Below are 15,056 nucleotides of genomic sequence, written 5' to 3'. Positions count from 1 at the left end.
GGATGAAGGAACCTGGGTAATGCAATACAGAACAGAGGTGAAGGCAGTTCCCAAGTTGACAGGTGTTTACTAAGGCTAGACGGCAAGCAGCCCGGATTACAGCAGGAGGACAGAAGGCTCCAGAAGAGATGTTTCCAAGAAAAAAAAGGAACTGATTGATTTCCAGTGTGAGCAGTGTATTTGACCACACTTGAGAAAATTTTACGGTTCTTTGAAGAGTTAGAAGGGGAATCGTTGAAAGGTACGTGATAAATGAAGCAAATGAAAAGGAAGGCAATAACTTGTTCCAGGAATTTTTTAAAAATTGTAAAAAGCCTACAAAAAAGGAAATACAATGGTAGTGCACTACATGACTCAGCTACTAAAGTATACTTAGAGACATAATGCTATAATAATACTGTTTTCACTAAAAATTTTTATGTGATTCTGTGGGGAATATGGGGTGAAGAAAAGCCTGTGTATGTCTGTTTGGGGTAGGATTAGAAAATGATATCTTTACCTTCTACGGTAGTAAGTCCATAGATAATATGTAAAGTTGAAAAATAAAAAATAGGCCAGGTGTGGGGCTCACGCCTGTAATCCTAGCACTCTGGGAGGCCGAGGCGGGAGGATCGCTCCAGGTCAGGAGTTCGAGACCAGCCTGAGCAAGAGCGAGACCCCATCTTTACTAAAAATAGAAAGAAATGATCTGGACAGCTAAAAAATATGTGTATATAGAATAAAATTAGCTGGGCATGGTGGCACATGCCTGTAGTCCCAGCTACTCGGGAGGCTGAGGCAGGAGTTTGAGGTTGCTATGAGCTAGGCTGATGCCATGGCACTCTAGCCCAGGCAACAGAAGTGAGACTCTGTCTCAAAAAAAGAAAAAGAAAAAGAAAAAATAATACTATTTGAATGATAGTTAGAAATATGAAAACCATTGTCTTTTTGGCTGGAGACATGGGGATGGGGAATATGAAAGTAAACTGTTGTTTTCCTTGCATTATAGTAGTTTAAATCAGGCAATATTTTATTTTGCTAAAAACTAAAATGAAAAAAGAAGGTGGTGTAACATCTTTTTGAAGCAGAAAGAACCTCAATACCATATACCTTTTGATTCATCAAATCTACTTCTAAAAATGTATCCCAGGAAAATCATCCTGGATGTGTTCACAAATGTAAGTATGAGGATATTTATCACAGAATTGTTTGTAGCATCAACAAATTGTGAACAGACTAAATCCCCATCCCAAGAGAGCAAGCACTGCGCCCGTCTTATTTACTTCTGTGTCTTCAGTTTCTAGAACAGTGTCTAACACATATTAGGTGCTCAATAAATATTTGTTGAATATTTACTGACTAAAGGTTTTACTGAATTAACACATAGGAAAACAAGTACATAAAACAGTCTTTTAGCAGGGGTTATCTGTGTGGAGGGATTATCTGTGATATTTAATTTTACCTATTTCTCTAACTTGTATTTTTGAAAATTTCTAAAATTAACATTTAAAAATTATAAATTTATAAAAATTTAAATATATAAAATTTAAAAATATGGCACATTAACATTTTTAAAGCAAAAATAAAGAGGAGAGCGATAAGAGTAGTCCATGGAATTGAAGCTGAGATAGTCTTAAAACTGTACTATATTTACTTCTGAACTTCCTGAACTCAAGCAATCCTCCCACCTCGGCTTCCTAGAGTGCTAGGATTACAGGGGTGAGCCACCCTACCCAGCCTGAATGCTGTTCTTGATACAGCTGTTTCTTATACTGATGCTAAATAAAATAAAACTATAACTTTGTAATGTAACTTGGTGAAGGCTTTTCTGCAGTATGGTTAGTTAATTCAGAACTTCTCAACTTTTACGTGGGTTATGCTTCCAAAGTTGTTTTTAAGTCCAAAATGACCAAGAGGATTTCAACCTTGTGTTTCCCAATACATTTCTACCAAATAGAATGTCCAAAGACACTCTTTTAATAGAATTTCAAAACAGAGTTTCAAAGTGTCCTTTGAAAGCATGTTCTTCTGCTTTTTGGTTTATAGCCAATTAGGTAGATTTTTTCAAAATGGTTAGTTTTTGTCTGCATTGAAGGATTTTGAGGCAAGTAAGCACTTTTCCTTGAATATCTCCTCAAATATTATGCGGGATTCCTCAGCAGATACTGTTATCCTGTCCCTTCTAATGTGACCTTGAACATACGGAACACATTTTCATCAGCATCTCTTTTAAATTTTTGAATAATGCCCTGCCATTACCCTGAGTTATCATTGGGTCAGCAGGCATTTGACATCTGTGCTTTCTCGTTAGCAATAAACTCAAAACCTTTCCGTACTTCTCCCAGTTATACGCAGTCTTGTTCATCTCTGACCACTGAGTGTATCAGAGTAAGTTTACATAGTCTCTAGTTTTCAGCTTCTGCTTGTTGACAAACTCAAGGAAAAAATACTTCCATTTCATCTTCCTCCCCTTTTGCCAATTGTTGTTTCTTTAGTCACTCTTTGTCAAATGATTCATCCCATCTACACTTGTAATATGCTTTGTTTTCTCAGTGCTTTCACGTTTAAAAAAAAATCATCTCTACTTTTGTTTGCCTTTCTGAGCCTACGCTTCTCCTTAACTGTTGCTGTCAACTCTCTCAGTGCCTCTGCACTTTTCCATCAGATGGCCAATATTACTCACAACACCTTTCCAAATTAAGTGCAAATGCAGTGAATATAGTGACAAAGTGAGGGGTGACGGATGCACGAGACAGCGATGTCTGCCTGCCTGTTTCCCGGTTTGTTTGTGGGAGCTGAGTTGACACAGTGGACCTGGAGAAGAGCTCTGTTCACGTCTGGGAAAGTTTATAGAGCGGATGTTTAAAAAGAGTTACTTTTATGTGATGCAAATAGCTGACTTGCTTGTGATTTGACTTGATATAGAAGAAGCATATTGACAGTAGAAAAAAAAACCACACACACAAAGTCAAAGTTTTTTTTTTTTTCAATTCTCTTACTCAGCAACAATCAACACAGAAGATTCCTGTGGCCAAATATGTGGGGGTTTCTCCCCACCAGAAGCAAGCAATCAATTCCGCAGCAGATACTAGCTGGGTGTCCTCGAACTGAGTTTTATTCTGATACTGTTTACCTGGAGACAGGGTCAGATCCCTCAGGTTGAGGCCTGGGTCCCCAGGCCTGTCCCCTCCCCCCACACCTCCTCTCCCCACCTTCAGCTGCCAGTCGCAGGCTCCAGGTTGTTTCACTGTGTCTCTGACCTACTGGATATAAATTGGGGATCCCATCAGCCCCTCCTTGGGTTTGATTAATTTGCTAGAGCAGCTCACAGAAATCAGAGAAATACTTACTTACATTTACCAGTTTGTTATAAAGGATTTTACAAAGAGATGCACAGGACAAGGTATGGGGAAGTGGGGCAGAGCTTCCACGCCCTCCCCGGGCATACCACCCTCCAGGAACCTCCATGTGCTCAGCTATCTGGAAGCCCTCTGAACCCTGTCCCTTTGGGTTTTTATGGAGGCTTCATTACATAGGCATGATGGATTACATCATTGGTGATAACTTAATCTTCAACCCCCTTTCCCTCCCCTGAGGTTGCAGAGTGGGCTGCAAGTCACAACCCCCTAATCCTACCTTGGTCTTTCTGGTGACCAGCTCCCATCCATCCTGAAGCCGCCTAGTGGCTGCCAGCCACCACTCAACTCATTAGCATACAAAAGACATCACTGTGGAATTTCTAAGGATTTTAGGAGTTGTATGCCAGGAAACGGGGTTGAATATCTATTTCACAATATCACAGATATAAATACTAGCTCCTGGAAGAAAATTTAGCTAACATATCTCTTTGTCTCTCCCAAATACCTATTCTAATTCCTTTAACCACATATTTATTGGGAACTAGATGCCAATCAATTAAGGGCTGTTGACAACCTGAAATGTTGATATTCCCTGCTGAATAAAGAGAGACTCGTATGTTTTAGACAAGCAGGTGGCACAGTTGATATTCTGCAAAGAAAATTAAGAATCTCTGACTTGTGTTTATACAGAATTCCATCCTGTGAAAATGGGTCAGAGCACAAAGCCAAAATTTTTTTTCAGAAAATAATTTTGAGTATTACTCCACCAAAATACCGTGAATGTGTGCCACGAATCATGAAAGAGACAATCATGGTCTGGAAAAATTTCAGGACAAATGCGACTGTCCTGCGTCTAGCTGGCAGTGCAGCTGGGTTGAGTCCAAGGAGCTTGACTGCAGGACTTCACCCTCTAAAATATGCCACCTCCCTGGTCCTCCTAATGTTTGCTGGTTCACTTTCCTAGCTTAGAAAAAATCTATATAATTTGGGAATTTGTAATGCTGTTTCTGTCTCTTTTTCCTCCTCTTCATTTGCTTTGCCTTTCACTAACTTCTGCCCATGTTGCACAGACATAATCTCAGACCTGTGTGTTAGTAGAACATGAATGAAAAGGTGTCTCTGAAAAGAGTTCTTTTATCTACTAGATAATGTGTGGCCTCCCCAGTGCTATTCAGGAGCATGATGGAGTATGACTCGATAAAAACATCCCTGCTGCATCCTGCCCTTCTGTACAAACTTGTGTGTTGGAGTAGCAGCTCAGTTATAAATCAGTGCCTGCAGTTTGGAGCTTCTGCCACTTGGGCGGTGGTCTAAAACCCAGTGGAGTATAGGGGCTTACGCGAGGACTGGCACTTCTGATCTGGACTGTATTATAGCTGTTCTGTCAACGACGGCCCCACTGCTGTGTCTCTCTTAGTGGATGCACCTGCCTCGCCCTACGCTCCTGCCCAAGCCTTCAGAAGTGAATCTGTCACATCCCTCCAAGCCCATGGGTGACGTTTCAGAACACTGGAAGCGTACTATCCAGGTTCGGGGTGTATCCACTTAGCTGCTTTGGTGTGATGCTGTTAATGGACTAAGAGAAGTGATCGTATTCATAAAGATTAAACGTGTAACAGAATTTTTTTTTTTATTTTTCAAATGCTTCCATTCTCCAAAGGGGAGGGAAAGATACGACGACAAAAAAGAGTTTGTATAGTGGGTTTTCTCATACCTAAGTATGGTATTGATTGATTACAAGGGGAATCAAAATTGGAGAGTCGACTGGAGGTTAAGAGAGAGAGAGGAGGGAGAGAGAGGGGGCTCGGGTGGACGGTTAGAGGAAATGTTAGAAATGTGTCCGGGGAGAGACAGAAACCCACTGGGAGATTTTATGAAGTTTCTGCAAAATCCAAAGGTCACGCTATGATTTTGGAGTTGGATTTATTCGTCAGGGTCGGTAGATGATGCCACAGAAGGTTGGTGGTGAGGGCAGATTCTTCTCTTTTCACTCAGAGGAAGAGCCACATGCGCCCAACTCTACGTGAGCCTCTTCCAACACACCCATCCGGTGCTCACTTTGTCTGGCTTCACTGGTTTCCTTGATGTCCTTCATGTCCTTACCAGGCTTGCTACCCCTTAAGGCCTCTGCACTGGCTGTTTGCTTTACCTTGGGACGCTCCTGAAGGGTGGCAGAATGTCCCACCCCCGAGCATGCCACTTTGACATGAGGATTACTTCCAGCTAAAGGCACTCGAAAAACAGCAGATGCAAGAAGGGCACTCTAATTTTCCCTTTTTCTTCTTGAAAAATAGGAGATTAAAAACTCCCGTGTGAAAGTTGCCCTCCATGTATCAGGAGAAAAGAAACATTCTTTGTTGGAGGATCACAGCTGAGAGAATTCTTTACAAGCAGACCTTGTTAAAATAATTCTTACCTTCCTTTAACCTCGCCACATAATTTAGTTACTTTTCCAGGATTGCCTCTTTGTTCAACCTAATACAAAAGTGTGTAGGTTTTGCCAATTCTTTGATAGTCTTCATTTTCTTATGAGGGCTCCCATGTTATGTCAAACTTACATTAAATACGTTTGTATCCTTTTCTCCTGTTAATCCATCTTATGTCAATTTAATTCTCAGACACAGCTGGGATCCTAAGAGGGAACAGGCAGAGTTTTCACTCCCCTACACTCTTCTCCCAGATAGTCACATAGCTTACTTCCCACCTCCTTCTGGTCTTTACTCAGATGTCACTACCCAGTGAGGACTTTCTTAGCCCCCCTGTTAAAAATTGCATCTCTCTCAGCTCACCCAAGTAACTTCTTTATCTTGTTTATCTGATTCCTCCATTAGAATTTAGGATGGCAAGGGGTCCCCCTCCCCCTCTCCCCTGTTTTATTCCCTACTCTGTCCTCAGTGCCTAGAACAGCATTGGGCACGTAGAAATTGCTCAATAAATGTTTGTTGATTGACAGACTGAATGAGTGCTCTCCAGAGGAACTCAGTCACTTCTCGCTACCAAAATAGCAAATGGGTGATTCTCAAAGAATAGTATTAGACTCTTTCTAGCTATATAGACCAGTAAGCGTAAGTAGGAAGACTGAAGATAAGCATTGATTGAAATCTTTCCTGGAAAAAAACTTATATTTTTAATTCAAATAATCATAAGTACATGTTCAATAAATTACAGAACAAATATATGTTGGGAAAAATAGATCATCATTGAAATATTTGTGTTACAAATATTCCTCTGGCTCTGCCTAGAAAAATGCAAATTATGCATGGCACTAATCTACCTTTCTTTGGAGCACATTTCTTTTATTATGCAGTCATTTCAAGTGTGAAGAATGAAATGCTACTAAATACGAGATTACTTGCCATCTTAAGTAGTGGATAAGAGCTGCTTTTTCTCCGTATTGGCAAATTATCCAGAAGATTAATGTTTGGAAAGACATTTTATTATATCTGTAGAACACATTCTTTTAAGCAATAGTCTAATGAAAGTATTTCTCCTTTATACAATTCAAGAGATTTTGATGGAAAAATAAGTTGATACAAATCTCTTCCCTAAAGTGAGTGTGTATTTCGGATCTTTTAGGCAATGATGGATAAGCCATTGTAGGAGCCATTCTGCAGGGAAAAGAAGGTATTGTCTTTGCCCAGAGACATTGCTGTCACCACTTGCGTTCACTCTCCCACCACGGGCAAAGCCTTGCTGCTCAATTCTCAGAGCATAAGATTAGAATCTTTCTAGCTACATAAACCAGTAAGCAGAAGTAGGGAGGCTGAAAATAAGTGTTCATTGAAATTCTTCGGAGTAACTTCTGCCCTTTTTGCTCTACATCATGTAGAATGTTTGTCTGGGCCTTCAGCCAGCAGCAACTTTTAACTTTTAAAGTTGTTTCAAAATTGATAATTTAAGACAAAGATTTCTTTAAGTCAAGGGAAAACATAACTTTATGACAGCCCAAACCATCTCTTCTATAATCTCTGTGAGATTTGCCAGTTAGTTTTTAGAATAAGAATTTCCCTGATTTCTCTGTAGGCCACCAGATTCTTCACTTAAAGAAAAGCCCTCTTTTATTGGATGCCAATCTTTTAGCTTCTAGTCTTAATACGGTGAACATATAATTTGTCATCCAAATAGGGACATGCTTGAAAATAGAAGGGGGAATTATTAAAAATGATTGCCCAGAAAACAGTTATAAGTTAGTATTTTGTGTAGCAAACAGAGTTGTATGGTCTCTATTAAGAAGGGGAATGAAATTAATACTTACTGAGACCATATAATGTGCTAAGTGCTTTATGTATACATATTATCTAAATTTCAGAACCATCCCATGATGTTGAGACTTGGCACATTATATATGGTCTCAGGTCATGGTTTTCAGCCATGAATCTGAGGCTCTGTGACATTAGCCCAAGGGGCCAACATATAATAATTTAAAAGGAATTTTAGAAACTCAGCTCAGGACAGTTTACAATAAGGACTATTGATTTAGCTGTCTGGAGGAAAGACATTAGATACGCATTTTGGCCAAAAGCCAAATGTTAAAATCAATAATTGACTGAAGTCAGATATCACTAGAATAGAAAGAACTTTGGGGAGACAAGATTAAATTTGAAACCTTATAAAACCTTTCAAAAGTCAAATTTTGAAAGTTTGACATTATGGTGAAGGAAAAATAATTTAAAAGTACCCTCAGCTTCTGGATTGTTCCTGTGATCCCTGTGCTACATGGCTGCTATCCTAAAGACATGCTTACTTTAACTGGACTAACGTTTAGTGCACAGTCTAAGGAACTTGGGATTTACTGCTCAGCAAATATAAAAAATCCTGGAATCATCTACTACTGAAAATGTTTGCCAGTCTATAGTGATTATTTTGGCAAGCTTTTGTATTTAGTCTCCATAGATGAAAACTATAAGGAATTGACTTTTTAAATTTGAATTTTGATTATGGAAACAAAATGCACATTGAGATTCTCTTGTTTCTCTAACATTGTCTTCTTTTCTTCCTATTTGTTACTTATTCATTCAATCAATATTCATTAAGCAACATTTCCCTGTAGCAGCCACCATTTCAGGAGATGAGGATACAGCAGTGAGCAGAAGAGAAAAGTCCCTCTTTTTATGGAATTTACATTCTGGGGCTTGGGGATACAGACAATAAACAAAATTATAAATTAAATACATAGCATATAGAGAAAATATTTGCAAGCTATACAGCCGATAAAGGGCAAATAACCAGAATCTACAAACAACTCAGCAAATCAGCAAGGAAAAAAAAAAAAAAGACAACCCCATTAAAATGTAGGCAAAAGACATGAACAGAAGCTTTTCAAAGGAAGATAGACAAATGGCCAATAAATATATCAAAAAATGCTCAACATCTCTAATCACCAGGGAAATGCAAATCAAAACCACAATGAGATATTACCTAACTCCAGTGAGAAGAGCTTTTAATGGCTTTTTTTAAAAGCCCAAAAACAATAGATGCTGGCTTGCATACAGAGAGAAAGGAATGCTTATACACTGTTCATGTGACTGCAAATTAGTGCAACCCCTATGGAAAACAGCATGGAGATTCCTCAGAGAACTAAAAGTAAACCTACCCTTCCATCCAGCAATCCCACTACTGGGTATCTACCCAAAGGAAAAGAAGTCATTTTCATTTATCAAAAAGACTCCTGCACTAGAATGTTCATTGCAGCACAATTCACAATTGCAAAGATGTGGAATGAACCCAAGTGCCCATCAATTTATGAGTGGATTAATAAAATGTGGTGTATGTTTATCATGGAGTACTACTCAGCCATAAAAAGGATGAATTAATGCCTTTTGCAACAATTTGGATGGAGCTGGAGACCATTCTGCTAAATGAAGTATCTCAAGATTGGAAAAACAAACACCACATGTACTCATTATTAAACTGGAACTAATTGATGAGCACACAAGTGCACAGAGGGAAGTAAAACTCAATGGAAATCAAGTGGGGGGCAGGGGGGCAGAGCAAATGCCCATTAGTTAGGGACAAAAACCTACCTAATGAGCACAATGAACACTATCTGTGTGATGGGCACACTGACAGCCTGACTCAAACATTATGAAAGCCATCCATATAACCAAAAACATTTGTAGCCCCTTTATATTTTGAAATTAAAATAAATAAAAGAATTAAAAAATTAAATATATGGCATATACTGTTAAGTGCTATAGAGAAGAATAAAGTAGGGTAGAGGGATATGAGGAATTCTCTATTATGATTGGATCAAAGATGATTTCTCCTGGTTATTGTTTTAAGAGTATTTATTTCTCATGGAATTTTGGGGGGGAGCAGTTTGACATTTAATTATTAATTCCTCATAATAAGTTATAAAGAGTTCCTATCTAGGGCATTACTTTCCCTGAAAAACTCATTGCCTAAATGGAATTTAAAACATGAAAATTAAATATAATTCTTAAAGGTTTTGCTTAATCTTTTACATGCTGGTACATCAAATCTATGAAGATTTGAATTATTTTAATCTCACCTGTTATTCTGCCTTATATTACTTAAAATTTTATAAATATTCATTGGCAGAAAAACGATGTAGTATTTTTCCTATCTTAATATTTCCTTTAGCTGACAACTTTCTCTTCTAGGTATTCAATAATTCTTCATACTTTTTGCACATTAAATCAATAGCTTTTATAATAAATTTATTATCGCAACATTTTCCTCTTGGAATATTAAATATTTTCTTATATTTCACCTGACTGATAGAATTTCAACATATAAAGCATATAAAGAGATTTTCACTCTGTTTACTTCTAGATTGCTTATCAGAATTTTAAATTGCATATTCAGTTAGAAATGTTAAACTCTGATGATGTTCCCTGTTTGTGCTGCCCACACTGATACCCTGTTTAGGTATGATGGTAATGTGCACAATGACATAATCATTTGTCACACACATGTTCAGGGATTCCAGGAATGACATAGATTTAAATGTTTGTTTACCTGATTATTCAGCTTTCCAAAAGCTGAGTCTAAAGCTGAACCGTAACAGCATATTTTGGCCAAATACTGAGACCGAGGTAGGATTCTTGTCCACCCCTCCTGTCTCAAGTTCAGTCATTCCTTGGAAGTCATTCTTGTCCATCACTGGAGTGGCAGCCTCCCGACCTTCTTATCTGCTGACCAAAGTGTTGAAATGGCATCTGAAAGAGTCTCAATGAGTTTTGTTCTGATCCTGGGTATTATCTACTGAGTGGTTGGATTTTCACCCTTATTTGCCTGTTTATTTTCCTTAGAATCTCAGTCTTCCTGATATGTAGGCACGATCTGCAAATGAAGGCTTCTTGGCTTAATTAATCTGTATGGCTTCCACAGGAGGGATGAGAACCTGAGTGACATTTTAGCAAGTGGCTCCCAGGCTTCACAAATATTTTACCCTCATGATGCAACACAGCATCATCAGCTATGATGACTGCTGCAGCTTGAATTCAAATAAAATGCATTTAGATTTTAATTCCACTCCTCAACTCATACTCATCTAAAACTTAATGATCTGTCGATTTAAACTTGAATTTAAAAAAAAGGATTTCCTTTTTTTTTTTTTTGATTCTGTGATTTACTGTCTACTCCCCACCACACACAAAGCAAATAATAAACAGCATCAGTGCAAAGCATGAGAAAGGGGGTGGGAACAAAATCTGATACAAATTCTAAAAGCTGGTATATATCTTCCCTCCAGAATCACTTGAAGGTTGGATGGAGGTGAAGTTAGTTATGCCATTGACAGTTTCTTAGCGATCACAGACTTAACATTCAGGTTGCCCATTCTGATAAAAGGATGCAACTCATTGTTTCCTACCTCTGTGGCAGCTTCCCTGTCTGAGAAGACTTGCCCCCCTGCTTCATCCTGCCCCTCCTCTCAGGCTGCAAATCTCAGAGCAGGAAACCCTGCCTGGAACCCCAGGCGTGACTTAATGTCCTCCTTTTTTCGAGCAACCTATCTGTGTACATTTCTGTTGTGGCTCTGGTCCCATGTCCCTGCACACACAGTAGTAACTTGCCTGTTGGTTGCCCTTGTCTTGATCGTGTTCTCTGAAGGCAGATCTGGTTTTTTGTTCAATTTTATATCCTAAGAATCTAGCACAGTGTTAGGTAAGAACTCAGTAAAAATTGTTACTGCCACTGCCACTGTGACCACTACTGCTCCCGGTGGCAGTCCTGGTACCGCTGTTTTTGCTGCTGCCGCCGTAGCCAGTAGCCAGTACAGCTGGTGAGCTAGTGGGGGCCCCTCTTAGGCATGGGGGCTGCTCATGCACGTTTTCGCAGTGTGGTCCCTTTTTGGCCACCCTCTGGAGATGGACATGGCAGAAGGACGGTGGGGAGGCATTCTGGATGGAGGGAAAAGCTGGAAAGTTTGTGATAGAAAAACCACTCCTGTGTTGCCAATGGTGATACGATCACTGTGAATTTGCTACAACTCTTGGATTTTTAAAATATTTGTGTGCGCGTGACACTTCCGATTTTCTGTGGAGTATTTGGTTTCCCCGACTAAAGGTATGACTGCCCTGCGCACGGTGAGGTTGTCGACAGATGCGAATTTGATTCCACACCATCTAACACACATTTCTCGATAATTAAGAAAACATTTATTAACCTAATGAGCATGGCCGGACGGGCACCTCCACCGGGGCTGAGGAGGCCTCCCCTGGCCACCGGGCCTCTGCAGCCGCCACCTCGCTGACCAGTTGTACCCATGTCAACAGCGAGGCTGGGACTGTGTGATAATAATGAGGACAACACCTCACACGTATTGAACTTTTACTGTGAGCTTTAAAATTCCCCGAGGGTGGTTCGGCCCAGACACTTCACCCAGTAGTGGAGTGAGTCAGGGGCAGAGCCAGGACTTGAAACCCGGTGACACCCCACCGTCCCCTCTCAGCTCTGAGCTTCTGAACCGTGTGTGGCTAGAGACGTCCAAGCAGGCACCTCTGTGTGGGGTCACCATTCAGCCGTGGTTTATGTCGGCCGTTCATGTCATTCATCTTTCTAGAGGGGGAAGCAGGGAATATGCTCTGTTCCTCATGAAAGCTCAATGAGTAAACAAACGGATTTGGCTTCTGACAGATTAACTGGAGGCGCATATAAATATTGCCCCATAGACCAGTGACAGGTGAGCGGCAGGGTAGCCTGCAAGCTGGACCAGAAGGGTGAGGCGCCCTGGGAAACCAGAGTTTCAGACACTGAGGGAGTGAGGAGAGACCCTCACAAAGATCCCAGTGCCCAGTGGTGTCAGAAACTGCCGAGGAGCCAGACAAAATGAGAACCAAAAAGGGCCGCAAGATTTAAGTCAGAAGGCAGGTTGCTTGGCCAGTGTCTGAGGTCACATCATTCATTTTCTCCTGTTTCTATTCAAAACGGTTTCCAAGGGGTTGTTCTCTGTCTTGTCCCCAGGTTGGGGGAGTGCACCCTCTTTGGGGACCAGTCTGCACACTCCCTACTTTATTCAGCTCACGGAGAGTCTCTCCTCACTGAACTGAACCACCTGACTTGAGTCAGGGTACAGATGCGTTTCTGCTACAGCTGAATAGCTCAGCAGTCTCCAAAGTTAGCTCTGCACGTCTTCTCTGGATCTGAATGTTTGAATCAATCAGTACATTTGCAACTATAATATGATTATTTTTGCCTTTTGACATATTTCAGCTGCATCTGAGAGCTGATGTATTTCCCTTAAATTGTTTTTTTTTTATTATGAAATATTCCAGTCATGCATTTGGATGGCTGGAGGAGTGAATTAATAGTAAGTAGTCTAATCACCCTGGAGACGCTGATGCTTCTGTGAGCCCGCACTGAGGTAAGGCTGCACGTCTCTGTGGGAGTGACAAGTGAATGAATCTGTTGCTCACTTAACCTGCTGTTCTTTTCTCCCCGTGTTTTCTCTCCTAGGAAACAAATGGAAGACTGCTGCGACCCCGCCCATCTCTTTGCTATGACTAAAATGAACTCCCCCATGGGGAAGAGCATGTGGTATGATGGGGAGCTTTTGTACTCATTCACCATTGACAATTCAACTTACTCTCTCTTCCCCCAGGTGAGTAGAGAGTTTATTGCATTTCAATATAGTTTCTTAAACTTCTTGATGTCGTAGGAAAAGGATAATTGAGTTGGCTCCAACCCATTGGATCTACTTTTCATCTTCTTTCTTCTCTTCTTAATGTTAAATGTTTTCTTTATACCTGTCATTGTGTGTGTGTGAAGAAATCACATAATGTTTTGATGCAAGGGCAGAAGTAGGATATTACAGAGAAGTAGGATATTGCAGAGTTGCAGTTTTCCTAACCCTTCCGATTTGAGTTGTGTGTGACTGAAGGAAGCAAGCAGAGAACGTTCAGGGAATTGTGGAATTCTAGCGTTTTGAGGTTAGCTGTGGAATGATCTGGAGGATTTGTGATACTGGAATGTTTTCTTAGGACTGATGTTGCTCTCAGGGAGTGGGGACCAGATGGTTGGAAGTTTTCTTCTTAGAGCTCTTGCATGTTAACCCCGTGGTTAGATTACTGCTGTGAAGTGGAGGAGTGGTGGATATGGAGAGAAAGAATTCAATTTGACCACTTCTGAAGTGGTCTAAATCAAGCTTTGCTTAGTTAATGTTTTTCTTCTTTGTTTTATGAATGTTGAAATAAAACATTCTCCTAGCATATATCTAGGCAGCAAGTGAGGGGAAAAAAGGAAATCTTTATTTTAGGGAACCCGAGTCAGGAGCAGGGGAGATCTTAGGTGAAATTGCCATTAGGGAAAAATTGGGAAATGAATCTTGACCTCCTCAAGTTGTCTTCTAGCCACTCTTGGTTTGGCCAGATGATTGTACAGAAAGAGAATTCATGGTCAGAGTTGGAAAGTGGGGCTGAACCTTTCATGTATCTCTATTAATAGCCAAGGACTCTTTAGAGGAGGGATCCTATAAAGTTTGGGTACAGGTTCTATCAGATCCAAAGTTGCACTCTCTGTGAAACAGCTCATATTTACTAGCTCATCTGCAGGTGTTTTAGTCTAGTTTAATGGCTTTAGAGTGTAGGGATAAGTTTTTAAAAATTTTAATAGGAAATAAGAGGTTTAATTCACCTCCAGCACCCATGTGCTCTCTCTCTCTTCGTTATCTGCGCTTAGGAGGCTTCTTAGTGTCAAAGGAAATGACTAAGAGTCATAAAATATGGAATCGAATTTTGTCTCCATCTCTAACTAAATACCTTGGATAAGTCACCTAAATCTTCTGAAAGTCAGCTGTCTCATCTGTGTAATGGATAGAGCAGCACCTGTCCTATCTACCTCACAGAACAGTGGTGAAGATCAGTTTAGATAATGCATTTCAATGTAGCGTGTAAACTGCAAAGCATTATACAAATGTTTGGTGTTAAGGTTGTGCTGATTCATACATTGCATCATGATATTGAGAAATGAAGAATATAATCATATTAGTCAGGATTTAGGCCAGGTAGAGAAATTTCCCTAGACATTTTTGCCATAAAGATATTTCATATAGGGAATTAGGCACTTAGAAAGATCACTGGAAGGATGAAGACATGGGAGTCAAGAGGTGGCTCTTAGAATTATTGAGTTTGAGAACCTACTGCTCTAACTGTGGTCTAGGGATTAGGAAACCCAGGTGCCATTGCTGTTGGCATGGCCACAGCTGCCTCCAGCAGAAACAGTGGCAGAAGATGGATTCCAGTTCTACCCCCCTTC

General features: G+C 40.2%; 1 protein-coding gene across 1 annotated transcript in view; it reads left to right on the top strand.

Moving 5' to 3' along the window:
- The window catches only part of ST8SIA1 (ST8 alpha-N-acetyl-neuraminide alpha-2,8-sialyltransferase 1), a 151,203-nt gene that overhangs the window by 44,193 nt on the left and 91,954 nt on the right, over positions 1 to 15,056 (top strand). Inside the window, exon 2 of the mRNA XM_069491128.1 lies at positions 13,260 to 13,404. Within this exon, the coding sequence (XP_069347229.1) occupies positions 13,260 to 13,404 (145 nt within the window). The remainder of the gene's footprint in view (positions 1 to 13,259; positions 13,405 to 15,056) is intronic.

The sequence above is a fragment of the Eulemur rufifrons genome, chromosome 16 (genome assembly GCF_041146395.1).
Source record: "Eulemur rufifrons isolate Redbay chromosome 16, OSU_ERuf_1, whole genome shotgun sequence".
In the NCBI taxonomy this organism is placed as follows: domain Eukaryota; kingdom Metazoa; phylum Chordata; class Mammalia; order Primates; family Lemuridae; genus Eulemur; species Eulemur rufifrons.
Note: the sequence above shows the minus strand (reverse complement) of the source record. Positions and strands in the feature narration are given on the sequence as shown.